This window comes from Dendropsophus ebraccatus, chromosome 3 (assembly GCF_027789765.1).
Source record: "Dendropsophus ebraccatus isolate aDenEbr1 chromosome 3, aDenEbr1.pat, whole genome shotgun sequence".
In the NCBI taxonomy this organism is placed as follows: domain Eukaryota; kingdom Metazoa; phylum Chordata; class Amphibia; order Anura; family Hylidae; genus Dendropsophus; species Dendropsophus ebraccatus.
The window spans coordinates 177,402,321-177,429,523 of record NC_091456.1 but is presented as its reverse complement, the minus strand read 5'-3'; the positions used below and the strand labels follow the sequence as shown (position 1 = coordinate 177,429,523).

Below are 27,203 nucleotides of genomic sequence, written 5' to 3'. Positions count from 1 at the left end.
CTACTATGCCATCTATAAATCCATGCCAGGTTATATTCTCAATACCAAAATAAATACGGTTTATATACACGCCTCCAATGCTGTGATGATGAGGAGAAAATATACAACAGTACCTACATCAGCCGGAGCAGGAATATGAGGAAACGGCAAAACAATACAGCATCTAAAGTAGTGACCCAAGCCTGGTGCAGAACTCGAACTCTCAGCTGGGAGTTGGAGTCTTGTAACGGCTTGAGCAGCACACGTTGGAGATCACTGAAGGCTTGGTCATCTATTCAATAACAAGCTAAACGTACGGATATGTAGAACGAAGAAATCCAGCCGAGTATGTGTCACTGGTAAAAAAAAAAAAAAAAAAAAAAAAAACCCCCCCCCCCCCCCCCCCCAAAAAAAAAAATCAACCTAAAAAAAAAAAAAACCCGTCAATTACTAAATGAAGGCAGTAAAGTTGTTGCCATCGGACTATTCCAGTATTACAATAAGATGGTTCAGGCGTCATTGGGGGAAAGGCAAAAGCGGTGTTAGAGAGCGGGACATGGATGCATCTTCAGGCGCCCTAATATTAATGGGGTCTTATGTAAATATTTGTTGTATATGGAGTTTTCTAATCTTTATTTTGGTTTAAAAAAATAATTTCAAACAAATTTGAATATTTCAAATTCTCTGCCATTGATGAAATGGAACAATGTTAGGCCGAGTTCACACTGCTTTTATGTTGCTCGTTAAACGAACCCGGAAGAAAACACGGATCCATTTGTGTGCATTAGTTTTCATCAGTTTTTCACTGACTTTCATTATTCTATTGTGTACGCTAAAAAGCAAAACAAAAACAAAAAAAGGATGTTTTTTGATCCTTTTTTTTTTTCTTTAAATAATGAAAGTCAAATGAAAAATGTATCAAAGTGGATGCACACAAATGCACCAGTTTTTCCCATCAAAGGAACAGCAAAAATGCAGTGTGAACCCAGACGTACATTCTCGGTGAGAAACTGAAATACAAAGTATATTCAAAAATTTTGATAACATTTTAGAACCCCTTTAAGGATCACTGCCTATGTTCTAGCTGGATTTCCACTTTCCTAAAAGGCAAGAGAATTTCTTTTATCACGTCATCCACTAATCTCTAGATCCTCCTAACGTCTGTGTCCGGCTAGGTCAAAGGTGAATGCTATGGAGGGAGAAAAGTGGATCCTGAAAACAATAGTTGCCACTTATCCCATAGAACAATAGGAAGGAAAAAGTTGAAATCCAATTCATTGTACAAGCCCCATTGAACAACATGAAACCAGTGCTTGTTCTGACCAATGGAAGATGGAGAAGTGATTATGGTTACGATTGTCAGATCATCAGGTCTGTCCTGTGAGGATGATACGTATCATAGGGACAGATATGTAGGATACATCGGTGATGTGCATGCCGTTACCTTCACAGCTTTATTCAACAAAACTCAAACTTATATATAGATTTATATATTTAAAACCTCCCCTCTTCTGCCAAAATAAAAAATATATGAATAATTATTATTAATATTTTTTGGGAACATAGGATTTTTAAGAATATGGAAAAATATAAAGAGACACTTAAAAATGAAGACGTGACTCCTTGAATTGGTGGAAGGTGGGTCAGAAGCCGACCAGACGTTGCAGAGTGCAAGGCCATACGTTCCCTCCATGCAGCAGAAATATCCTAGAAAAGCTTGTCCAGTATCGGGCGTCTGGTTCAACCGGAATCCATAGTGAAGAGCTGAACGTCCTGCGGGTTCCAGTACAGTCCCACGCCTGAGTTGTAAACTAAGGACCAGACGTAGGGGATGAAGAATTCCTCCGGCTGCTCCTCTTCTACGTACTTGAACTTCAGCTCAGGGAATTTCTACGGGAAAAACAAAAATATTGTAAGTTGTAGCGAGAGGCCATATCCACCAATCTTACGGCAGAAGATGGCTCCAATATCAGGAACCTCCAGGCCACCAGCTGCCATATGTTTACCCACCAGAGTTGAAACACCAGCAGGGGAGAGTTGAGCAAACTTTGAGTTTGGACAAACGTGAGCGTGCTCGAAATTTGCTTAACTCTGGTGGCGTGACATTACGACCATAATACATGACATCCAATAGTTTTACATCAACCTTTTTCATTTTTTTTTACCACTTGGCACCACTTTTTTTTAAAGAAATTTTGCCTATAATTCTTTTCTTAACCAGGCAAATTTCAATAGCAGCCGCCACCTGCCACACATGGAGCAGGCTCAGCCGCCGAGCCTGCCCCATGCTGCCCACCAGACCTATGAGGTCAGTGTACTTCTGTTTCTGGTTTTGTCTACTATTGCGGCTTGGGCACACATCTGATTGGTGGGGTGATGGGTGTCAGATACTAGTGGCCTTTTCTTTTTTTTTTTTTTAATAAACTGTTAATTTAAGATTTTCAATTATAACAGAACATGTGAAAATACACTGTAAACCATAACTGAAGGCGGTAGGGTAGTCCTAGGTGAACTCCTCTTAGCGGTCCTTCAAATTGCCCAGCCCATCAATTAGTCACAAGAATTACGACGAACCAAGAACAGGACTCGTCCCATGCCAAACTACCCAACTCAAACCGACATAAAAACATAGGGGAAGACAAAGACGGACAGACAAAAAAAGATGGCTGCTTATAGCCCAGAACCCTGAAAGCCAAGTATGGTGAGACCGGTCATAATACTCATCCCAAAGGGCCCAGATTTTAAGAAAATTTTCAACCCTGCCTTCATGTGATGCAGACATATGTTCTAAGCATAGCCCATCAGAATGTTGTGAGGGGAAAACCCCTTCAATCACATTGATAGGATAACCTCATTCTTGGGAATCACAGTAGTAAGAGCTCAGAAATCTGAAGAACATGGCTGCTGACCCTTAGTCCCCCTCCATGTGAAAGGGATATGTTTTTATTACATCATGGATCAATGACATCAAGATGTACTTTTACACAAGTGCTAGAAATATTGGAGAGCGCAACTTGAGCATGCTCAAGTCAAAATCGTTTGGATAAAGCCCTAGGCCTATGGATGTATCCACGTTTTTCTGGACTCCCTATGGCTGCATCTAACTTCTTCAGCCACCGGTATTCAAATGCTAAACGATCGGATTAGAGGATGTTCTAATTATTATTCTATATAGTAATTATTCCAAAGTGACAAAGAAGTCTTCCCCATCCACGCAAGACATTTGTGTATGCAACATCATTGATAGAATGAACCTATAGGAGTCCCCCCCCCCCCCCCCCCATGGCTCTCCAGCTGTTCAGCAACTTCAACTCCAAGAAGGCATGCTGGAAATTGTAGTTTCCCAATAGTTGTACAGCCAAGGGTTGAAGACAACTGCTATAGACAAGATGGTGTCCTAACATCACATTCTACTACAATAATATACCCCTTAGGCTAAGGACCCTATTCCACGGGACGATTATCCTTTGAATAGCAGTTAACGATTAACGACCGAACGAGAAATCATTGATCGTTTAATAAGACCTGGACCTATTTTTATCGTTGCTCATTCGCAAATCGTTCGCATTGTATAAGATGTCGTTCGGTCATTCGCAGTAGTGACGAACGCAATAGCGACGACAAGACAACCGCAAGAGCGATCATAGGTAACGATTATCGTTCTGTGTAAATGGGTGAACGATAATGAATAATCGTCCTGTGGAATAGGGCCCTAAGAAGAAGGTGGTGTCCATTAGTAAGGAGTCCAGTAGTGCTGCCAACAAATAGTTTAGTCAGCAAAAACACGTGGTCCGGCTTAATGCAGGGGTGAACTATCTCCACTAGGGTCAATGTTTGGCCACATTCCCGCTAGTCTATACCAGTGTTTTGTCTGTATGATGTTATTACGGAGCTCATCTAGTTTTGGAGATAGCGGTGGCAGCTGTATGCCTGGACCTGAACCCTCTCAAGGCGCCTCGGCTGCACTCATAGTCTGCAGAAGAACAGAGTACTGAGCCGAGCTCTTACGTTACAGAAACAATGGGAAAAAGTCATTGAACTCTGCGAGCCGGGAAATGCTGTAGAAAAAACAACAAGTTTGTGCGATATGAAAGCCGTAGAGTGGAAGGGAGAGAGGCGGCAGAACTGGTTAATGTCTGCTCTCATAGAGGCCGTATACATGTTTACCACCTACTATACAAACACTACAAGTCATTCAATAGACAGATAATGAAAACTCCCTGTGCAGACAATGGCGCTATCATACAAGTGCTGAGTGATTAGTCTCTGTAGAGCTCGCCATTGTCTGGGACGCTGCGGCAGACATGAGACCCCGCATTCAGCACAGCGTCACAATGCCATTTCCTCGGGAATCAAACATAATGGAGTTTTCTTTTTTTTCCCCTTCTTTAGACCTTTAGGTTTTTCATAATACACAGGGCTTTTTAGCTGGAATTCAATGTATCCCCATTAGCCTGAGAAAAGACAATTTACCACTGATTTCCTCTACGAAGGAAATGGATATTATCCGTCCCTCCATCTCCCATGTGTATTCTGACACTAAGATTATAGAATCCTGTCTGGGTCACTGCTGTCCAAGTGTCTGCAGAAGGATGTGTATATATATTACAGCACCACCCGGCCACATAGAAATACCAGTACACATATAGATCTATAATTCTGAATAGTAATATAGTAGTTATATTCTTGTATATAGGAGCAGTATTATAGTAGTTATATTCTTGTATATAGGGAGCAGTATTATAGTAGTTATATTCTTGTATATAGGGAGCAGTATTATAGTAGTTATATTCTTGTATATAGGAGCAGTATTATAGTAGTTATATTCTTGTATATAGGGAGCAGTATTATAGTAGTTATATTCTTGTATATAGGGAGCAGTATTATAGTAGTTATATTCTTGTATATAGGAGCAGTATTATAGTAGTTATATTCTTGTATATAGGAGCAGTATTATAGTAGTTATATTCTTGTATACAGGAGCAGTATTATAGTAGTTATATTCTTGTATACAGAAGCAGTATTATAGTAGTTATATTCTTGTATACAGAAGCAGTATTATAGTAGTTATATTCTTGTATATAGGAGCAGTATTATAGTAGTTATATTCTTGTATATAGGAGCAGTATTATAGTAGTTATACTCTTGTATATAGGAGCAGTATTATAGTAGTTATATTCTTGTATACAGAAGCAGTATTATAGTAGTTATATTCTTGTATACAGAAGCAGTATTATAGTAGTTATATTCCTGTATATAGGGAGCAGTATTATAGTAGTTATGGCTCAGGGAAGAAACAGAGTGCTGCACATCACACCTATGGCTGATACTAGTGCCGCTTGGCTAAATAAAAAACACATCAGAATTATGTGTATGAATTGATCAAGCCATACTGCCCCATGTACCTCGTGCCTGTATCTGATACACATGGGTCCCAACACTAAGTCCAGACCGTGCCAGTCAGTGGCCACCAACCCCGCAGGCGTGCACAGCCAGGGAACGGGGGCCATGGGACGGCCCTGCGACCCCCATGCCACAGGACCAGACCCAAAAACATCACACCAGAACCCGGCCAGCACCGCCGGCGGAGAAGGTCGCCCCCAAGCAGCACAAGTCTGGATAAGGTATTGCACTCACCATAGCTGCAGCAAACAGAATGGGAAAAAAACAGGAGGGATTAAAACCATGTGCACTCAGGTGTCTCCTGCTAATTGTTAATTGCTAATTATAGTAGTTATACTCTTGTATATAGGAGCAGTATTATAGTAGTTATATTCTTGTATATAGGAGCAGTATTATAGTAGTTATACTCTTGTATATAGGAGCAGTATTATAGTAGTTATATTCTTGTATATAGGGGCAGTATTATAGTAGTTATATACTTGTATATAGGGGCAGTATTATAGTAGTTATATTCTTGTATATAGGAGCAGTATTATAGTAGTTATACTCTTGTATATAGGAGCAGTATTATAGTAGTTATATTCTTGTATATAGGGAGCAGTATTATAGTAGTTATATACTTGTATATAGGGGCAGTATTATAGTAGTTATATTCTTGTATACAGGGAACAGTATTTTAGTAGTTATATTCTTGTACATAGGAACAAAGATGGACAACTGGAGAAAACAACCCTGACTGTTTCCGGATCTCTGCCACTTTCGTCACGATATGTCTTCTATCGTAAACTTTCCACATTGTATATTGGCGTTACATTACTCTTACACGAAGCTCTCAGAATGTCACCGTCCGTGAAATGAAAGACAAAGCTGTTCTTTAGTCAGACTGACAGCGCAGCCTGGAAACGTTTGTCAGCTTAATGAAGGCCGGTGATGTTGATGTAGCGCAGTTAAGAGGTATGGTTACACAGCTCTACTGATGTGGACTCGCTCGTGGCCAGGATTTAAGCTCACCTCATGCTCGCTGTCAGACGGTAAAACTTAATAACTTTTGATCACAGGCAGATTTGAAGGAGTAGTTACAGAATGAAAGGCTCTTTTAACCCTGTGCCAATCCGCTAAGCCGGACCTGTAACCTGCAGCTCTGAAACCTCACAAGGCTCCGCCAGCAGTCTGAAGTGGTTGGTGAGTGAAGGGCAGCTCTGTCCATCTCCTTTCTACAGAAGACGACAAGTGAGGTGATGAGGGGCTGGCGGTGGAGTGTGCACGGCTACGGAGATGGATGGAGGTCACTATTAACCTATGATGAATTGCTGAACATCATTTCTGGTGGGACCAGGAGGATCTCATGATGGCGTTTTTAACATGGCAGGGTGTGTGGCGGCTGAAACCATCAATGATGGCTTGGTAATTCTCGCAATGTTCTTACCAGGAATGGCCAATATTACAAGACATCAAACAAAATCTAAATATAACTAAAAGGTGAATGACTTTCAGGATTCTTTGCTTTTAATTGAGGACAGAAATACTTTATGTTAAAGCAGTATGTATCTCATATCATCTCAGGGGTGAGTGCACGTTGACTATTTTCATGTAGTACGCAGCTGAATTCTGAATGTAGCTCCGAATGTGATTGGAATATAAAACTGAACATCAATATAATGCTCAGAGCTAAAGTGTCAAGGAGGTTTCCTGAGCCACAGCATGCACACCTCCTCTACACCTCCCTTATGAATGATCTACAGGGCTTGGCTTCCAGCACTGAGCCCTGTACATCAATCATTCTAGGCAGAGGGGGTGTTCAGCAACGCCTCTTTGACACTTGAGCTCTGAGCATTATATAGAGTGGACAGATTTGTTGGTTGATCTCTCCCGATCCTTTCACATACATGCATACTTGGCTAGATAAGGGGAGAGGAGTAAGCTGCTGCCACACACCTTAACTTTCTGAGGACAAAGGGGTTTGGAAGGTGAAAATCCTTTTACTTATTATCTTCTCATACACAATAATTGGTCAGACAATCCAAATGAAATTGCTGGGTTAGGCTCAGTTTTATATCTATGGTCAACTTCAGATAAAATTTTAACTCAAGATCAGCACTAAGTATTCGTGCCTTAGGGTCCTTTTTAGACACACTCAGGTTTTTCCGAGCCCAAGCGATCAGCATTTGATTACCGGTGGCTTAAGAAGTTATAGGCAGCCCTGGTGCTGCTTGGAAAACATGGATACAGCCATAGACTGCATCCAACTTTTTCAGCCACCGATGCGGATTGATCCATGTAGAGGCTCTGCACACAAGCATCAATCTCACTGATCAATGTTCGCTTGTGATGCTGAGTTGGCCCATGTTAAAGTGTCACTGTCGTTTAATATTTTTTTTTCCAGAAATCAATAGTACAGGCGATTTTAAGAAACTTTGAAATTGGGTTTATTAGCTGAAAAATGCATTATCATCATGAAAAAGCAGTTTGAAGCTCTTCCCCCTGTCTTCATTGTTTTCTATAGAGGGGGGAAGGGTGGAGGGAGATGCGGCACCAGAACAGGACAACAAAGTTAATTTACAGCTACATCACCGGGCTATCTCCTCTGAAGTCAGCACTGACCTCTCTGACCTCTGAATAGCAGCTTTCACACAGCTCCCACTGTGTAATCCTTAGTTCTCTGCTCTCTGCTGGCGACTAATCTCCCTCCTCCCCCTCCATAGATTACACAGAGCACGACTGATGTAAAAGAGCCGTGATTTCCTGATAATGAGCAGTGAATGAGAGAAAGGAAAGGAGGGGGGGGGGGGGCTGGGGAAAGGCTTTTTGAATGCAGATAATGGCATATTTGCCTAATAAACCCAATTACAAAGTTTCTTAAAATCGCCTGGTCTATTGATTTCTGCAAAAAAAACCAAACAAACAAACGACAGTGATACTTTAAATGGTCCTTACTTAATGAATAGATATTGACTCTCTCTATGGCCCCAACAATATGATGTTGTTTTTACCCCTTCACCCACCCCAACTGTTCCGTTCCAGGAATAAGTAAAAAAAAAAAGACGGGACATGAGACATGGTTACAAAGTGGTTAAACAAAGGAGACAGTGTGGTGGACAGCGTGACCTCTCTGTGATCCTGCTCCCTATCATTCAGGATGGCTACCACTCATGTGAGCCTGGTGTCAGGCACAGAACAAGCCATGAGAACCGGCCTGGTGTCTGCTCCTAATTGTTGCTTAAGTCAACAGGGGGAGAGATAAAAAGCCTCATTGCTGTAATTGCCGGGGGAGATAATACATGACCCGGTCCATTATTTATAAGGATGTGGCTAGGCCTAATAATACACTGCCACTCTGCAACACGATTACAAGAACCGGGACAATGTTTGTGAAGCTGACCGTGGCATTAATAATGGAGGGAAACCTTATCTAGCCGGAGCTCAGTGTCACTTGGCCGCCTGTCTGTTACTCTTGGAATTCAGAACTATCGGACGTCTTTTTTTCCCCCTCTACTGGCTATCATATCTATTCTGCTGTGGGTGTACAAGTCATCTGCATTTTTTTTATTATTAACACACACACACACACACATATATATATATGTATATATATATATATATGTATATATGTATATATATATATATATATCGAGAGTTGCATTGCTTGAAGTGTCTCTCACCTTTCAGGCAATGTTAGGTCCTGGCTAGTTCATAGCTCATATCTACTCACAGTGCAATTCTGTTACCCACCTAAAAGAAGCCTGTGCATCATGGAGAGGCAGAGTATTGTGTTTTTTTTTCAATGGATAGACCAGCAATATTAGATTGAGGGGCTTGTAATTTAAAAGGAGTACTCCAGTGGATTTAAAAGAAAAAAAAAATCACCAGTCATATAGTATATGTATTGTAATGTAATGTAATTCTGTGGACAGAGGTGGCAGCAGAGAGCACTGTGTTAGACTGGAAGAAATACACCACTATCTGCAAGACGTACAGCAGCTGATAAGTACCGGAAAACTTGAGATTATTAAATAAAAGTTCATTACAAAACTATATAACTTTCTAACACCTGTTGATTTGAATGAATTATCTTCCCCTTTAATGATTTTGGTGGGGTCTGACCCCTGCCAATTAGCTTTTCAAAGGAACCACAATGCTCCATTGGGTGTCAGCTCCTTAGGTTCCTGTTACACGGGCTGATTATTACACCAAACGATTATCGGCCATACTTGGATCATTACTGGGCGGTAATCATTTTGTAGGTCATGTTAAAAGGCAACGATCTGCACGATGCTGACTGATTCAACATATTGTATAACAGCAATAATGACAGTGCTACCCATCACCCTGTGAAATAGGAGCACTGGCAGCAGACCACCACTCTCTTCAATGGGCCACCAGGACAATCTAAAGATCATCCGGCTGCCCCTCTGACAGCTCCCCATGCCCACTGTCTGTGTGTGTAATAGCACAGGCAGCCAGAAATGAACGAGGCGGAAGGTGACCTATCTGGTCAGCGCTCGTTTCCCTCCATTCCTTGTGGTTGCGGTCGTCTTTATTGTAATTTAACATGTTAAAAGACAATGATCAGCCGACATACAGGATGCTGATCATTGCCTTTTAACATGACCTATTACACCAAACCCGAATCGGCCGAGTACAGTGTAAGGGCCTTAGTTGTGCCGTCTATCACACTGGTAGCCAATCAGTGGGGTCTGATCTCCAGAATTTACTAGGCTCAGTTAAAGGGAGATTTATCAAACATGGTGTAAAGTGAAACTGGCTCAGTTGCCCCTAGCAACCAATCAGATTCCACCTTTCATTTTCCAAAGAGTCTGTGAGGAATGAAAGGTGGAATCTGATTGGTTGCTAGGGGCAACTGAGCCAGTTTCACTTTACACCATGTTTGATAAATCTCCCCCAGTGACCGTTGATGTGGACGCATCTGGTACTGCAACTTAACCCTAACTTTCCGATGATCAGAAGAGTAAGGCGGGTTCTCAGGATAGACCACCAGTGTTACCCCCTTTAAAGTATGCTCAAAGCAAGTGTGGTCCTTTACGGGGGGCTAGGGTGTTATTAAACGGGCTGATGGGGGCCTGATAATAACTGTAAACAAGTTACTGGGAGTATTACACGGCATGATTATCTTTTAACAAGGGTTTCAGGGACATCGTTACCGATGTCCTCGCAGCCCTTGCTTAAACTGAATACATTACCTATCCAGGCTGCAGGGCTCTTCTTGCGGACTTCTCCCCGGGTCCCGCGCGCTCCAGCCTCAGAGCGGCCTGTCTCACCTAATAGGCCGCTCAGACAATCACTGGCCACGGCGGTCCCGGCCAGTGATTGGCTGAGCGGCCTGTCAGCTCAGACAGGCCGCCCTGAAGCTGGAGAGCGCGAGACCCGTCTGCAAGAAGAGCCCTGCAGCCTGGATAGGTAATGTAAATCGTCAGCTGCCGGCCGTGCACCACTATTACACGTAGCGATGAGCAGTCGGTGCCCGACAATTATAGGTTCAAACCTATATCAACGATCAGCCGATGACCGTTGTCATCGGCTGATCGCTGTATTTACCACACGGAGCGATAATCGCTCGGTGGGATAGGCCCCTTAGGCTTTGTGTGGTGCACTGCGAGGTCGCCTTAATATCATATGTAATCAGAACACTCTGATGCGCTGTATGAATCAGGTTTTGATGGTGTGTTTCTCTCCGCTATGTTCTTTTTTTTCTGCTTTCACAACCTAGAGACAGCGAGAGAATGAGAAAGAGAGAAGAAGACAAGGCCCAATAAGCAGACGGCAGAATATTGCGTGAGCTAAAAGCAGAAGTGCTAGTCAGTGGTTTGGATAGAGGTGCAAAAACGAGACAGTCCAAATACGCTGCAGACTGTCTGCCGTTCCAATCACGTGACTTTATCAAAAGCCACAGGAAGTCCTTGGAACAGATGTAAGAACTAGAGATGTAAGAATGAACCTACCGCAAACACTTCTGTGGGCTTATTCCTCTCTCTCGGCAGCAACTAGATTGCTAAATCACTAAAACAAATACAGATTTCCTAGCAGATTGCTGCCATAGTAATAGTAATAATGCAATACGTTCCGGCACTCGGGTATAAAGTATGGTATAAACTACTACTCCCAGCAAGCCCTGCCGGCTGTCCGTATCTGAGAGCCCACAGAATACAGCCCCTCCTGCGGTGGGTTATACATAGCTTTTACCCCTAACAGTTATCCGGTGCCAAGGGATTGTGCACGAGAGCCCAGCGGCGGAGACATGAAGGCTCTCCTGGGGTTTAGCTGAAACCTCACATTACCAGAGTGCATATTTTCTCTATTACGGTCCTGTGTCTGGCTCCAGAGCACCTACTCACCGTGACTGTCCTCTCTTCCTGTTTCATTTCTCTTTCTCATCTGTCTCATACCAGTAACATGCTACAAAAACAAGAGTCACCCTCCGCACAAGGGAAGGCCAAAGGAGGACTCTACCCCACAGTGGGGTGTATTGTCACCCACATATGAACTCCGGGAGGTCCTCCTGGGTCTATAAAACTCAGAATGCATGCATATGTGGGGTACTAATGCCCTATATACAGATGGGCCCACCATCACCTTTTTGCAACTTCTAAGACTCCAACTTTTAATGAGAATGTACCATCAGGTACATCCTCTTTAATCTGACTCAGGGATAGAACGGTGTCATCATGGGGAAGCCGGTGCCGCAGCCAGGGCTGAAGCACAGGAGGCGGGCCAGGCCATCCCCAGTGGGTGGGAATTTCCTCCCCTCTATGACGTGGCTTCATTAGAATCCCTGTGACAGCGCCATTCTATCCCTGGGTCAGATTAAAGAGGATGTACCTGATGGTACACCCTCTCTAAGACTTCTTATTATATATATATATTCGATACATTATCACGTCTTGATAGTCTCCTATTGTTTTGGGTATACCTGCACAGAACTATGTGACTCCATGGTTACAGACTACAAACTCCATGTAGTCAGATCGAGCATGTGTAAGTTTAATGGAATCTGTTGGCTCTAGATCAGGGATGTTAAACCCTCCAGCTGTTGCAAAACTACAATTCCCATCATGCCTAGACAACCAAAGCGTAAAGAAGGTTTATGGTACATTAATTGAGGGCAGCATAAACTAGTAACAGAAATGCTGAACAGTCCAGTGTATTACTTACATCATTCTGTTCTGCCGTTCTCCTAATATGCAGGAGAATAGGATTCTTACCACACCCCTCCCCCCGCCCTCCAGCTGCTGATTGACAGCTGACTGCCTATACACAGCATGGATAGATAACTGCCAATTAGCAGCTGGAGGGCAAAGTTTTCTGCTTCTCATGAATATCCAGGACTACTGAGCTCATGCACACAATGGAGAGGACTACTTATTGTCCATGTTATTCAGGAGGATCTCTCTGGATCAGTTGCACAGAACAATGTAAGTGATACATTAATCTGATCAGCTTCTCTATCACTAGTTTATGCTACCCAGTCAGTCTCCTTAATGACACCATACACTGTAGTCAAAACTCAAGGCCTCCTTAGGGCCCTATTCCACAGTGATAATCGGCCAAATCGACTCGCTCTGTCATAGAGAGAACGATCAGCCGACATTACATTATGTTGGATCCAGTTATAAAGGATGGGACCTTCCGAAATCAAGAAGTCTATTGTGTATGGTCAGTATATAAGGAGGCTCCGAACCATTGCATCATGTGAAGTGAATCATGGGTCAACCGGAGAAGAGAGCGGAAAAAAGAAAAAACTAAACTGGCGACATGAAGACAGATGCGGCGTCCTACAAAATAAAGGCTAAAAATGTCATGTATCTCTGGGCTATGAGTCTACGGCGTGTGCTGTAATAACACTGGTGTTTACATGTCATTTATTGCATCATGTTATTACTCATGGAATCGAAAGAGGAGCTTGTCCTGACAGTGACCCATACGGTGACCTCATAGATGGGAACAAGTTCCCTATTCCTATATGCGTCTATGATACATTGCAACACAAACCAGCAGGCCACGCTGAATTACTCATACAGTGGCACCAACATGATGCACCACAACAACATTCAGGACGACTGGCTGCACCCAAACTCCACTGGAGACACTGGTTTTTGAAGACAACATTGGGGTGGCATCAGAGCGAAAATCTTTTTACCTTCAATTCAGAAACTCATATAGATTTGTATTTTATTTCTATTTAAAAATCTCAATTCTTCCCATACTTATCAGCTGCTGTATGTCCTACAGGAAGTGGTGTATTCTTTCCAGTCTGACACAGTGATCTCTGCTGCCACCTCTGTCCATGTCAGGAACTGTCCAGAGCAGAAGCAAATACCCATAGAAAACCTCTCCTGCTCTGGACAGTTCCTGACATGGACAGAGGTGGCAGCAGAGAGCACTGTGTCGGACTGGAAAAAATAAACCACTTCCTACAGGACATACAGCAGCTGATAAGTATGGGAAGACTGGAGATTTTTAAATAGAATTAATTTAAAAATCTATATAACAACTTTCTGAAACCAGTTGATTTGAAAGAAAGATTTTTGCTGGAATAAAGGGGTTATCCATGCTTAAAAAAACATGGCCACATTCTTTCAGAAACAGCGCCACTCTTGTTCTCAGGTTGGGTGTAGTACTGCAGCTAAATTCCATTAAAGTACATAGAGCAGAAATGTAATACCAAAAACAACCTGAGGACAGGGACGGTGCGTTTTTTGCTAGAAAGTTGCTGAGCTTAGTGTTATCCTGGATAACCCCTTTAAAAGGTTTTCCGAGATCTGAAGTTTGGTTAAGTGGAAAAAATACTCATCTGATATATCCCCCTGCTCCAGCACTGTCTCTTCAGTGGTCTTCATTTACCTTGCTGCAGTGAGGACACGCCCATTTAATCATGTGACCATTGCAGCCAATCACTGGCCTTAGTGGTGCACAGTGAGAGACTTCTGAGGCCAGTGATTGGCTGGAGCAGTCATGCGGGTATGCAGGGATTCACAATAAAGCTAGATAAGCCGAGGTAACCATAGTGAAGGTGAATGTATCAGGGGATTCCAGTATTTGATGCCATTTCCTCTATTTAGTCAATGGTTTTCAGATCTTGGAAAATCCCCAGTGTTCTACTGGTTTTTCTCCATGTTCCGGTCTCCCAGATTCTTTCCACAGACTGATTAACCGGCTTCCTATAATACTGTCCCAGTCTGGGGGCAAAATCATACGGAGGAAAAACTATACATGTATCTATATGTAGAGAGGTGCTTCCCCTTAGGACACCCATAGGGAGAATACTTCTGTAAATACCCTGCCCAATGGAGCCTACATACTAAGGTACTAAGATGATCAACGTTACATAGACTCTATGCCTGTCCACATAACCCATCAGACCAACAGTACTGGAGTATAACACTAAATTTAACTCAGGATTGGTATAGGATTAGTAAGCAGAACAGTGATTACAGCTCTGGAGTATAATACAGGATCAGTAATGTAATGTATGTACATAGTGACCCAACCTGCAGAATAGTGAGCGCAGCTCTGGAGTATAATACAGGATGTAACACAGGATCAGTAATGTAATGTATGTACACAGTGACCTCACCAGCAGAATAGTGAGTGCAGCTCTGGAGTATAATACAGGATGTAACTCAGGATCAATAATGAATGTACACAGTGACCCCACCAGCAGAATAGTGAGCACAGCTCTGGAGTATAATACAGGATGTCACTCAAGATAAGTACAAGATAAGTAATGTAATGTATGTACACAGTGACCCCACCAGCAGAATAGTGAGTGCAGCTCTGGAGTATAATACAGGATGTAACTCAGGATCAGTACAGGGTAAGTAATGTAATATTTGTGACCCCACCAGCAGAATAGTGAGTGCAGCTCTGGAGTAGAATGCAGGTTATTGCCGTGAGTTTGGTTTCTCCATTGACAGGTGTTGCCTATGCAAAATGTGAACACACACTTCCACTGCTCAAATATCTAAAAACCATACAGTTCTGTTCTCTCAGATGATGAATACCCTGAAGGAAGGCGTTAAACTTTCCCTTCCCTGGCTCTTCCTTGCTGTATAACTCTTGTACGTTTAAATATTCAATATCTTGATAGAAAATGGCGGCGGCCGCCCGATGTCTCCAGCCATGATTATTCTGCTACTAATACAAATATAATGAGACAGAGGATGAATAGATACTATGGGAACCTGGATGCACATTATTAATGGACAGTCAGACTTTAAAAGTAGTTTCTTGGCTTTATATGTACATTCATAACCCCGGCCAGACTAGTAAATAAAAAAAAAAAAAGGGAAAAAAAGGGATAACAATTGCGTAAAAACAGAGACAGACTTTCTGTCACCAGACTTTAACTGTGTGATCAGAGCAGGCCGGGAAGCGGACCCTTATCTGTCTGAGTTCAGGACATGCTGACTAATACCCCCTATTCAGGCTGCAGACCTCTGGCTCCACAATCTATGTGCCCTGGAAAGGCTGCGTGATAACTTACAAGCTCCCATTCTGTCCTAATGCGAGGCAAGCACACACAGCACTTCTGCCTGCTACAAGCAGATACCGAGGAGGACTGCCAGGGGGGCAGCGGGGCTTCTGGGAAAGTCACAGGGAGAGGGCACCAATCCCCCCCCCCCCCCTTACATACATTACGTTATGGACTCTAAGGGTCGTATTCCACGGGCCAATGGGGGGGTGGGCGATAATAACTGTAATCGAGCGCCAATCTGCTAGATCGGTGCTCGTTTACTGAGCCTATTACACGGCCCGATAACCATTTAGCAAGGGCTGCATGGACATCGTTACCGATGTCCTTGCAGCCCTTGCTTAAACTTTATACATTAGCTATCGAGATTGCAGGGCTCCTCTTGCGCTCTGCTTCTTACCGCGTCCCGCACGCTGCAGCTTCAAAGCGGCCAGTCTCAGATGACAGGCCGCGGCGGTCCCGGCCTGTGATTGGCTGAGCGGCCTGTCAGCTCAGACAGGCCGCTCTGAAGCTGGAGCATGCGGGACCCGGTGAGAAGCAGAGCACAAGAGGAGCTTGCAGCATGCATAGGTAATGTATTCTGTTTGCAAATCGTCAGTGTCGGCTGCGCACCACTATTACATGTAGCGATGCGCGATCGGCGCCCGACAATTATAGGTCCGAACCTATATCAACATGAAAGTTCGGCACTCACCATTTTCATGCTTCCAGAAATCTTTTATTAGGGTGCGTTCACACCTACAGGATCCGCAGCAGATTTGATGGTGCAGATTTGATGCTGTGTTCAGTTATTTAAATGAAATCTGCTGCGGATCTGCTGAAAATACGCTGCGGATCCGGTAAGTGTGAACGTACCCTTGTATTATTTTATTTCTGGAAGCATGAAAATGGTAAGTGCCGAGATTTGAACTTTCATGATACTATAGGAATTTTTTCCTACTACGAGCACCACCCACGACACAGACGTGCCGCCTAAAAAGAATTTCTCGAACCTATATCAACAGCCGACGGCAACGATCATCGGCTGATCGTAGTGTTTATTACATGGAACGATAATCGTCCGGATAGGGCCGATTCAGCCGATTAACGTTCCATGTGATAGTACCCTATTAGGGTCCTATTACACAGTGATTTTTAACGATTAATAACCAATGATAAAGGATCGCAAACGAGATTTTTATGGTTAACCTGAAATCGTTCACCAAATTACACAGAACGATGGTCATTGGTTACAATCATAATTGTAATTGTTAATAATGAAAGTTTATTCCTTCTTGAGTGCTTACTGAGAAGGCCTTGTCCTGGGGACATCAAGGGTCTGAGATAGACTATAGGAGCTGGTAGGATGTGCTCTAGTGTCCTAGTGTTCTGTTACTATATATTTCTACAATTTTTAGTATTATTTTTATTGTGAAAAAAACTGGGGTCAGAAAGTTATATAGATTTGTATTTTACCATTTAAAAATCTCCAGTCTTCCAGTACTTAGCTGCTGTATGTCCTGTAGGAAGTGGTGTATTCTCTCCAGTCTGACACAGTGCTCTCTGCTGCCACCTCTGTCCATGTCAGGAACTGTCCACAGCAGTGAATCCTTTAGAAAACATCTCTTGTTCTGGACAGTTCCTGACATGGACAAAGGTGGCAGCTGAGAGCACTGTGTCAGACTGGAAAGAATACACCACTTCCTGCAGGACATACAGCAGCTGATAAATACTGGAAGATTGGATTTAAAAAAAAAAAAAAAAGTATATCAAAATCTGTATAACTTTCTGACAACAGTTGATATGAAAGAAAAAAAAATTCACCGGAGTACCCCTGTAGAGCGATGGGAACCCTCGATAGGCACCTCTTGGTGTTGTATAATGGGCTGGGTACAGCATCATAGATTCCACAATAAATCATAATGAAAATGTGGGCACTGGTCAAGTGGAAATAAAAAAACAAAACAAAACAAAAACCTCTCTTTGCCAGGTATAATATTATGGTGGCACCCGATGGGACAACAAGTCTGGGAAGCAGAATTAAAGGCATAATAATGATGGGCTCAGGCCAGTAAACACCATTTTAGGCTGGATCTTACATACCCAGACATCGGTCCAACCCCATCCTTATCACAGCATGATTTCTGGCAGCAAGCCCTGTAAGTCCGTCCGTCCTCCAGCTGTAGCTAAACTACAATTCCCATCATCAAAGCTTTGGCTGTCCAGAGATGATGGGAGTCGTTCCCCATCCCTGTACTAGGGCCACAATGCCTGGACCACTATAGCTTTACTAAGTGGGACTTCACCAGTAGCACCATGGCCTTCCCTAATACATGATCCTGGACAGACACACAATATACGTGAATGTACCAGTCCTATAGATAGTACTAGACATGGAGTGTTCATTTGCATGCATAATGATAATATGTTCGCTTGTGCTAACAAAGCTTAGGACAGATGGCGGAAATCCGAGGCAACGCTTGAAAAATTGGATCAGATGTTGCGCAAAATGCTTCTCTGCAGATGGTCGGCAGAATGTACAGGATGAGATCTGTGCTGACCCAGGGACTTACATAGGGATTCTAAAGAGGGAAGAACTCTGTCCTCTACAAGTAAGAATATATTTAAGTATAAGTCAAAACACTGCAAACATATATCGTATCATTACACAATATAGAAAAAAGCAGTGTTTGCCTTAAAGGGTATATCCATCTTTATAGATCACTTTATAGCTGATGGACAGAATTAGTTTATATAAGAAGCTGAATCACTTATAAATGACACATATTACTTATCCTGTACCTGAGTTACATCCTGTATTATACTCCAGAGCTGCATTCACTATTCTGCTGGTGGGGTCACTGTGTACATACATTACATTACTTATCCTGTACTGATCCTGAGTTATATCTTGTACTATACTCCAGAGCTGTACTCACTATTCTGCTGGTGTGGTCACTGTGTATATACATTACATTACTTATCCTGTACTGATCCTGAGTTACATCCTGTATTATACCCCAGAGCTGCACTCACTATTCTGCTGGTGGGGTCACTTTGTACATACATTACATTACTTATCCTGTACTGATCCTGAGTTACATCCTGTATTATATAATGTAAAATGGAGCTAGAAGTAGAATGTATATAGTTTCCTATTCACGTACAGGTAACAATGTGCAGGTCTATGGAGAATGACAGTGGTTTGCTGACTGCTTTCTGACACGTTGCAAACTCTTATAGGATTAGTTTTATTGCGGTCAGATGACCCACATACCATCCATGTATATAGAGTTCCTGTCTCATATGTAATACAGTAATGGGTGGTGGTTTATCTCAGGCTTTCAGACTTCCTGTTGCAGATAAGGAGAAGTAGCGAGTAGTCACTGGGGTCATTTAGGGTATGTGCCTATCCATCAGACATCATAGCTTGAAGAAAGGGTGAACATTAAAAAAGTGCAAAAATAAAATAAATATCCAAAAGTATTTCTCTGATCTTAGAAGTTCCACAGCTGGGAGCTTTTCCCTGGTCATTGTAAAGGAGAAGGCTGGCAAAAAATTTTATTAAAGTATTGTATTGCCCCCCAAAAGTTATACAAATGACCAATATACACTTATGGGAAATGCTTATAAAGAGCTTTTTTCCCTGCATTTACTACTGCATCAAGGCTTCACTTCCTGGATAACATGGTGATGTCACTTCCTGGATAACATGGTGATGTCACTTCCTGGATAACATGGTGATGTCACGACACGACTCCCAGAGCTGTGCGGGCTGTGGCTGCTGGAGAGGATGATGGCAGGGGGACACTGAGGGACACAGGACACTGGAGGGACACTGAGCATCCCCCTGCCATCATCCTCTCCAGCAGCCACAGCCCGCACAGCTCTGGGAGTCGTGACATCACCATGTTATCCAGGAAGTGACATCACCATGCTATCCAGGAAGTGAAGCTTTGATGCAGTAGTAAGTGCAGGCAAAAAAGCACTTTATGTGCATTTCCCGTAATAAGTGTATATTGGTGATTTGTATAACTTTTGGGGGGCAATACAATACTTTAATAAAAATATTCGCCGGACTTCTCCTTTAATGACTTGTGGAGGTCTGAACACTAACACCACGACTAATTACAGCATGTGACACGTCAAAAGTGTATGCAAATGACAGACACGCGGCTGCAGCAGGAGCCTCCCCCCCCCTATTGAACCCCGCCTCTTGACTAAACCACGCCTACCAGTCATTTCCCTGCTAATAAGTGGAAAAGTTCAGCAAAAAATTAACCCCATATGTTCTCTGTAGGATTTCTAACAGACGTGCAGATATATTATGAGGGAACTCATTTTCTTTCTAATCAACTGGTTTCAGATAGTTTTACAGATTTGTAATTTACTTATATTTAAAAATATCAGCTGCTGTATGTCCTGCAGGAAGTGGTGTATTCTTTCCAGTCTGACACCTTGCTCTCTGCTGCCACCTCTGTCCATGTCAGGAACTGTCCAGATCAGTAGCAAATCCCCATTGAAAACCTCTCCTGCTCTGGACAGTTCCTGACATGGACAGAGGTGGCAGCAGAGAGCCCTGTGTCAGACTGGAAAATATACCCCACTTCCTGCAGGACATACAGCAGCTGATAAGTACTAAAAAAGACTGTATATTTTTTAATAGAAGTAAATCACAAATCTATATAAAGGGTACCCTTTTTAATACTGCACTCCGCTATTTGCTCTGTTTTATGTTATTTTCTAGGGAAAAAAATTGTGCAATAAAGTGGAGAATAAAAAAAAGAAATAGAAAGGAGAAGTAGGAGAAGTAGCTATGTGCTGGGGCTGTATTACTGGCAATCATTACTCCACTTAGTCTGAAGGACCTCAATAACCTTTATGGTTACAGATGTAAGGAGAACTTGTTATGTCTTCATTAGGAGACAGACAATCAGTCTTGTGAAAGACTCTGGGAGTTCATTGTACAGGCCAATCCACCTCGGCACTCACGCCTGCCCGCTACACTCCAGGAAGAAAAATCCAGGAAAAAAATATTTAACCCCCCCCCCCTGGGATTATCCTGTAATCTACTGGTTACTGGTGCATGATGGGTGGAACTTGATACACCTATGGTATTACAAGCTTGCGTCCAGTATTTGCTGGGGTTGTCAATTCACACCTCATAAATGTCAATGAGAAGTGTATGCAGCAGAGTAAAGCTGGATATTTCTTCTTATAGAAATTGTTTCACCAGTATTCTAGTAATCTGTCATTTCTACTATAGGGGGGTCACAGCTTTTCTTAATTTTTTTCTAACACACATTTCCACTTTTCCAAATCCAGTTTTTACCTTTCACAACTTCATAATAAACTTCTGACTGCTGGCAGCCACCATTAGGGGGAGCTCTGGAGCCCTGATATATAGTTACTACTGAATTAAAGAAGAAGTTCAGCCTCAAGGTTTTTTTTCTTTTTTTTGAATGGCACAAGGGGGGAAAACAAAGGCTACTAACTTACCTCTACCCGTGATCCAGCCTTCACCCTCTGCCACTACAGAGGAAATTTAGTGATGCTAGGCAGGGGTGGAGCTGTGATAACAACCCCGCCCTCCTTTAACACCCACGTGGTTCTTACATAGTCGAAATTCTAAATATCTGTCCATGATTCAATAAAGATACACATATATATATGAAAGCGAGATATGGATAGCATACAGAGTGGTCCCCAGCCTGGGGGGAATTCAATGGCGGATAAGTTTGTACATGCAATTCCACCTTTCTCCTGCAGTGGCCACTGTGGGGAAGTGAGCGGCCAAGATCAAGTCTCTATTTGCAGGAGTCTTGGGATCAGGATCAACTGGTCTCATATGGAGGATGAAACTCCAATAAATATAGCAAGAAGAAATATTAAAAATTGACATTATGAAATACTGTTGTATCCAACACACGAGATCCCCTGACAGATCAGCCCCGCATGATAAATTTGTCCGGGGTAAGAGGAATTTTGTCAATGGGCCAAATCCTCCAAAGTCTGAAAACAACAACACTTAAAAAAAAAAAACATGTTATTTGGCTGCTCCTTAAACTCCCGTCTTCACATTTTCCTCAGGTTTTCCATGTTAGAACTTCAAACAGTAAATGGAGCGTGCCAGCAGGCAGACGAGAGCTATGTAAAAATCGCTCTGTTTGGATGAACTTTTAAGAATAGCAAAAAGAAAAAAAAAGAAAATATCCAAAGATTCTAAGAGCCAAAGATGACTAAAACATTACAAATATCAATAGCTCTTCGCCTATAGCCCGCTTACACCACACGGGGTGTAAGCGGTTTCCGAAAAAGTTTCCTGCATGTTCTTCCTCTTTCGACTACAAAAAAAATGGATTTCTTGTGTGACTGACACAGTACCACGAAGTCTAGGGTAGTCCTCCCCAACGCTTCTTACATCTGACGAATACTATCGACAAGTTCATTATAATTCATCACTATTATCAGCTATTGCTGACCGGGGAGAAACAAACTATAGGGGTCCAAAAAAATCCATAAAGGTCCAAAAAAGTTCATAAGTCTCCAATGTGGAGGACCACCTGGAAAATTCACCTTAAGGGTCATTCTAAGATTAAAAGTTCTCACCTGTTATCAGTGTTGGTAATAAGGATCTGATCAGCGGTTTGACCCCCACCACCAATCATGAATATGGGGATCTTTTATCCAACTGTTCATTCACTGGCTAGAGGACTTCCAAAGTTAAAGGGGTTATCCAGCGCTACAAAAACATGGCCAATTTCTTTCAGACAACACAACTCTTGTCTCCAGTTCAGGTGTGGTTTCCAATTAAGCTCCATTCACTTCAATGGAACTGAGTTACAAAACCTGCATCCAAACTGGAGACAAGAGTGGTGCCGTCTCTGAAAGAAAGTTGCCATGTTCTTGTAGTGCTGAATAACCCCTGTAACTGTGCAAGTTGGCCGGCTATCTTTGGAAGTCCCATAGCAAGTGTTGTAGCAGTTCGACTCCCAACAATAAGCCACCCTTTGTATAAGTAACACATTTTAATCTTTGAATAGCCCCCTTAAGGAAGTCCCCTAAAATATTTCTTACAGAAAAGTAATATGTAAACTGGAATGCCCATGACTAATCCACAAGATATGCCATAAATCCTTGACGAGTGCATACCTAACAAGGGGGACCCCAATGCTCTGTCCCATCTGATGAGGTGGTCTACAAATATAGCATTCAGTTGGAGAAAAAAATGGAGAGGTAGACACTAAAACACCACACATGCTGGCCATTGACAATAGGTTGGGGTCCTGGGTAGAGCTTGTTAAGCTTGTTCAATCTGTAATTTCAAAGATTCCAGACAAAAATAGTATGCTGCTGGGGCAGGGGAAAATTTGAATAAAAAATGAATACTTACCTAACCCTGATCCCCTCCTGTTTTCATTATTTTCCTTCCAGTCTCACTTTCTTCTTCTTAGATGAGGACCTTTCCGCTCAGCCAATCACTGGCTGCAATGGTGTCCTGTCTCGTCCAGTGATTGGCTGATGTGGCAGATCCTGCACCAAGAACTTGCCTCTGAAGCATGAAGAAAATCAGGGGACCGGGGTTAGGTAAGTATATGCATCCAAGGAGAGGAGAAAAGCACGGACCGGCACTAATACTGACACGCACTGCGTCTTCGGCGCACTAGACTGACCTTGTGGGAAGCTGGAAGTGTATAATGAAGATATAGGCGGTGCTCTGCTCACAGCAAACAGTCCATGAATCAATACAGCATGAAGAAAGTGAAATAGCGGCACTCACCCGGCTTCTCTTCAATCTTTATTGGGCTTCTTAATACAAAACAATCCACTAGGACATCACACAGGTGAGGGAGGACGCATGGGGGTGCATAAAGCGACAACCGTTTCGTGCGCAGGCGCACTTCGTCACGGCTAACACTGTTAGCCGTTAGCCGTGACAAAGTGCGCCTGCGCACAAAACTGCCGTCGCTTTATGCACCCCCATGCGTCCTCCCTCACCTATTGATGTCCTAGTGGATTGTTTTGTATTAAGAACCCCAATAAAGATTGAAGAGAAGCCGGGTGAGTGCCGCTATTTCACTTTCTTCATGCTGTATTGATATTAGGTAAGTATATGTTTTTATTCTATTCTTCCACCGAACCAGCAGTATCTTACCTTCTTACAATAGGCTGGAATACCCCTTAAACTCATCCTCTTCTAGCGTAAATGGATCATTTCGATGGTTGTGGAAGAAAAATAACAGGATAGAATAAAATACAATGCATCTTTTTTATACAAGTTTCCTCCTTAACCCCTGGAGAGTGATAAGCTATATATTTTTTCTTAAAGGAAGGGAGGGGGGGGGGGGGGGTGTCCCCATTCTGTCTATTCACCAATCTTACTAGGGTTAATAAGGGCCGTCAGCTTTTGCAAGTAGGAACAATTCTGATTTCGTCAGTGAGGTTTGGCAATGTGAGTAACCCTGTAACCAATTTCATTTCCTGATAAATGAACAGTCCACAGGGGAAAGTCAGCCAGAGGGTTTCCGAACTGCCGAGTGCTCAGACATTACTGAGAGACTCCTTGAAGGAGCCAGACTGTCTATTGCTTATCAGTGCCGAGCCAAATAGCACCATGCAAACAGCAGAACTGCCAGGTCCATTCTGCAGCTCACGGAGGCTCAGCGTGATAGCACTTAATAAACATGTGAGATCTCTCTGGCCCGGGCTCCGCAGAAACAAGAAAGGGGGGAAGGGGGTCGTATCTACAACAGAAAGGGTCACAATGTGCAAAAACTGTAAGATAACAACAAACATAAATAAGAATTTAAAGAGGAAGTAAAATAATTAAGGCTTACACCCAAAAATTATTCACGGCTGGGAAATGCCCTGGTGGAACTGGGAATTACCTCTTAGGGTTTCCTAAGCATCATCGTGGGAGAGTACCACACATTATTGTAGATACCGAGAATGACTAAACCCAAACTCCACCGCATTTTGTTTTACTACTCCTTTATAAGCCGGAGCTATACTGCAACAAGGTTATAAAGAAAGATGGTGCACATGTATTACAAGCTACTTTACAAAAGGTCAGCCAGGGCCTGTGTACCCACCCGGCTCCACAACAGGGATTTACCAATAATGTAGTACGACGTATGAGTCAAAGGAGATTAAGCAAATTGGGCAAAGCTTTGTTAAGAGGCAAACATGGCGGGACATTTTGACACAACTCCCTTTGTTTCTCAGAAAATGAGACATGTTCTTATATTATTTTTTTTTCTCTAAATACCCCCTACACTGTAGCCCCACTCTATACGGTAGTTAGCCATACTGTGTGTCCCTCCATTGTTGTTCCTATACTGTAAGTCCCCCCTTAATTCTTCCCCATACTGTATACCTCCCTCCCTATAGTTGTTGCTCCATACTGTATACCCTACTGTGCATCTTCTTACCCTGCCTCCCTTGCAGCTTGTGTCGAGCAGGTGGAGGTGGAGCATAACAAGCCTGGCTCTGATTAGCTGATGCACAGCACAACACGTTCCTGGTGGGCTTGTGCTTGTACCCAGAAGCCAATCGTATCAAACGTCATGAAGACATGACCTAGCGCAGCCAATGAATGCACCCGTATCCTGGGACAGGGCGCAGGGCTCCAAAGACCCCACTGTACATGCAATGTATTGGATCATAAGAATCCTGTCCCATTACGCCAAATGTAATCTACTGAACCTAAATGTCATATTTCTCATCTTTACTATTGTTTTCCACCTACATAATATCCATCTGTCAGCAATGTCGTGAGTGCAAATCAATCACGGTGATCTGTCAATCCCCAAGCGTGTTCACTGCTGTAGACACCGCACCTGGGATACTGTAGTGATGTCTACCTCCATAAGCATCATGTGTCATGAGCACAGCATGGAGTAAATGGCCTCAATGTTTGCACTGTGTCATGGTCGCCTCCTATCGCCGCGCACACACACACATCAGCTGGAAAAGAATAGGAATATACTAATAAAACGGAGATGAGACCATCTAAATATCTGCTGACGGACGGATCACCCACTCCTAGTGATATACCGCCCAAACTAACGCCTGTCTACGAGACAGAAGACAATAGAATGGGTAGCAAATATGGACAACAAAGGGTAAAGTACAGATCCTTCTTGTACATAAGGATGGGATGGAGTGCCACCATACACTGCAATACAATGTACAGTGAAGCTGATCATGAGAATTGTTTTTGAGGAGTTTTGAGAATGACCAGCTAGGTGTTTTTGATATAGCTCTCCATCTATAGCCAACGTATCTATGAAACATGGCTGCCACCTAACTATTTGTGTTTGTGGCTCCATTATTACCCCGCCCTTAATCTATGGCAGCTGAAAGGGGTTAAATTATCCCACTTACTAGGCCGATCGTTTATAGCATGAATGAAGTGAAAAAAAGGATGTCCAAATAGGAAATGCCTAGTATTTCATGTGTATGAAGGAAAGAAGCATTGGTCACACTACGGTGTCAACATTCATTCTTTTTGGTATTCCTGGAGATAAGCAATTGGCAGATGTGTCTACTGCAGATTATTCTCCAATCGGGGAGATGGGAGGCCAACTGCTAGAGGTGGGGATGGAAAAATGATCAACTCCCGGGTGAAGTTAAACATGATGGATCAGCTTTTAATCAGTCATTACTCTTTGCTGATACCAGCTTTTGAGGTTGTCGGTCTGATAATATAACAGTGCTCAAAATTTGTGACATCATTTTTTTTTCTCCAAACTGGAATTCTCCATCATTGTGCTTAATTCTGTGTTGCGGAGATGGCAAACTAGATTCCCACTACAAACAAAGCAATACGGTTTGCCTTGGATTTTGGTCAAGAATACACTTCTGTGTCGAAATTAAAGTTGTAAATCTCTCTCTTGAGCGGTAAGGACGTACTGTTGGGGTTCGGCAATATTCTCAGAACACTTGGATATACTCAGAAGTTGGATGCCGCCCTAGGGAATCCTGGAAGATACTGATATGGCCTATCGCTGAATCCATGTTTTCCACGACTCTCTAGGGCTGCATTTAACCTCTGAAGCCACCGGGAGTCAAATGCTGAGAGTTCAGAGAATGTTGCCGACCCCAAACAGTTCGGCTGCTCCACTCAACGCATGGATGAGAACTGCCATGATGAAGAGGATTCGAGAACTGAGCTCCTTAGCTCTATGGACCGTAGGAGAATCATCTTTTTCTGGCCTCCAGGTCAGCTTAGCCGGTTTGTTGAGTCATCTAAGGCTAGATGAAGGAATGTCATCCACTGGAATACAGGCAGGAACTCCACCGATAGCACCATCCATAGGCTGTCAATCGATCAAGGTGACGGGGCTTGCCCTAA

General features: G+C 42.9%; 1 protein-coding gene across 1 annotated transcript in view; it reads right to left on the bottom strand.

Annotated features, from left to right (window-relative positions):
- Window positions 1-826: 826 nt before the first annotated feature.
- DYM (dymeclin) overlaps window positions 827-27,203 on the bottom strand; it is a 201,393-nt gene continuing 175,016 nt past the window's right edge. Inside the window, exon 17 of the mRNA XM_069963208.1 lies at window positions 827-1,869. Coding sequence (XP_069819309.1) covers window positions 1,720-1,869 — 150 coding nt within the window. The 3' untranslated portion in view covers window positions 827-1,719. The remainder of the gene's footprint in view (window positions 1,870-27,203) is intronic.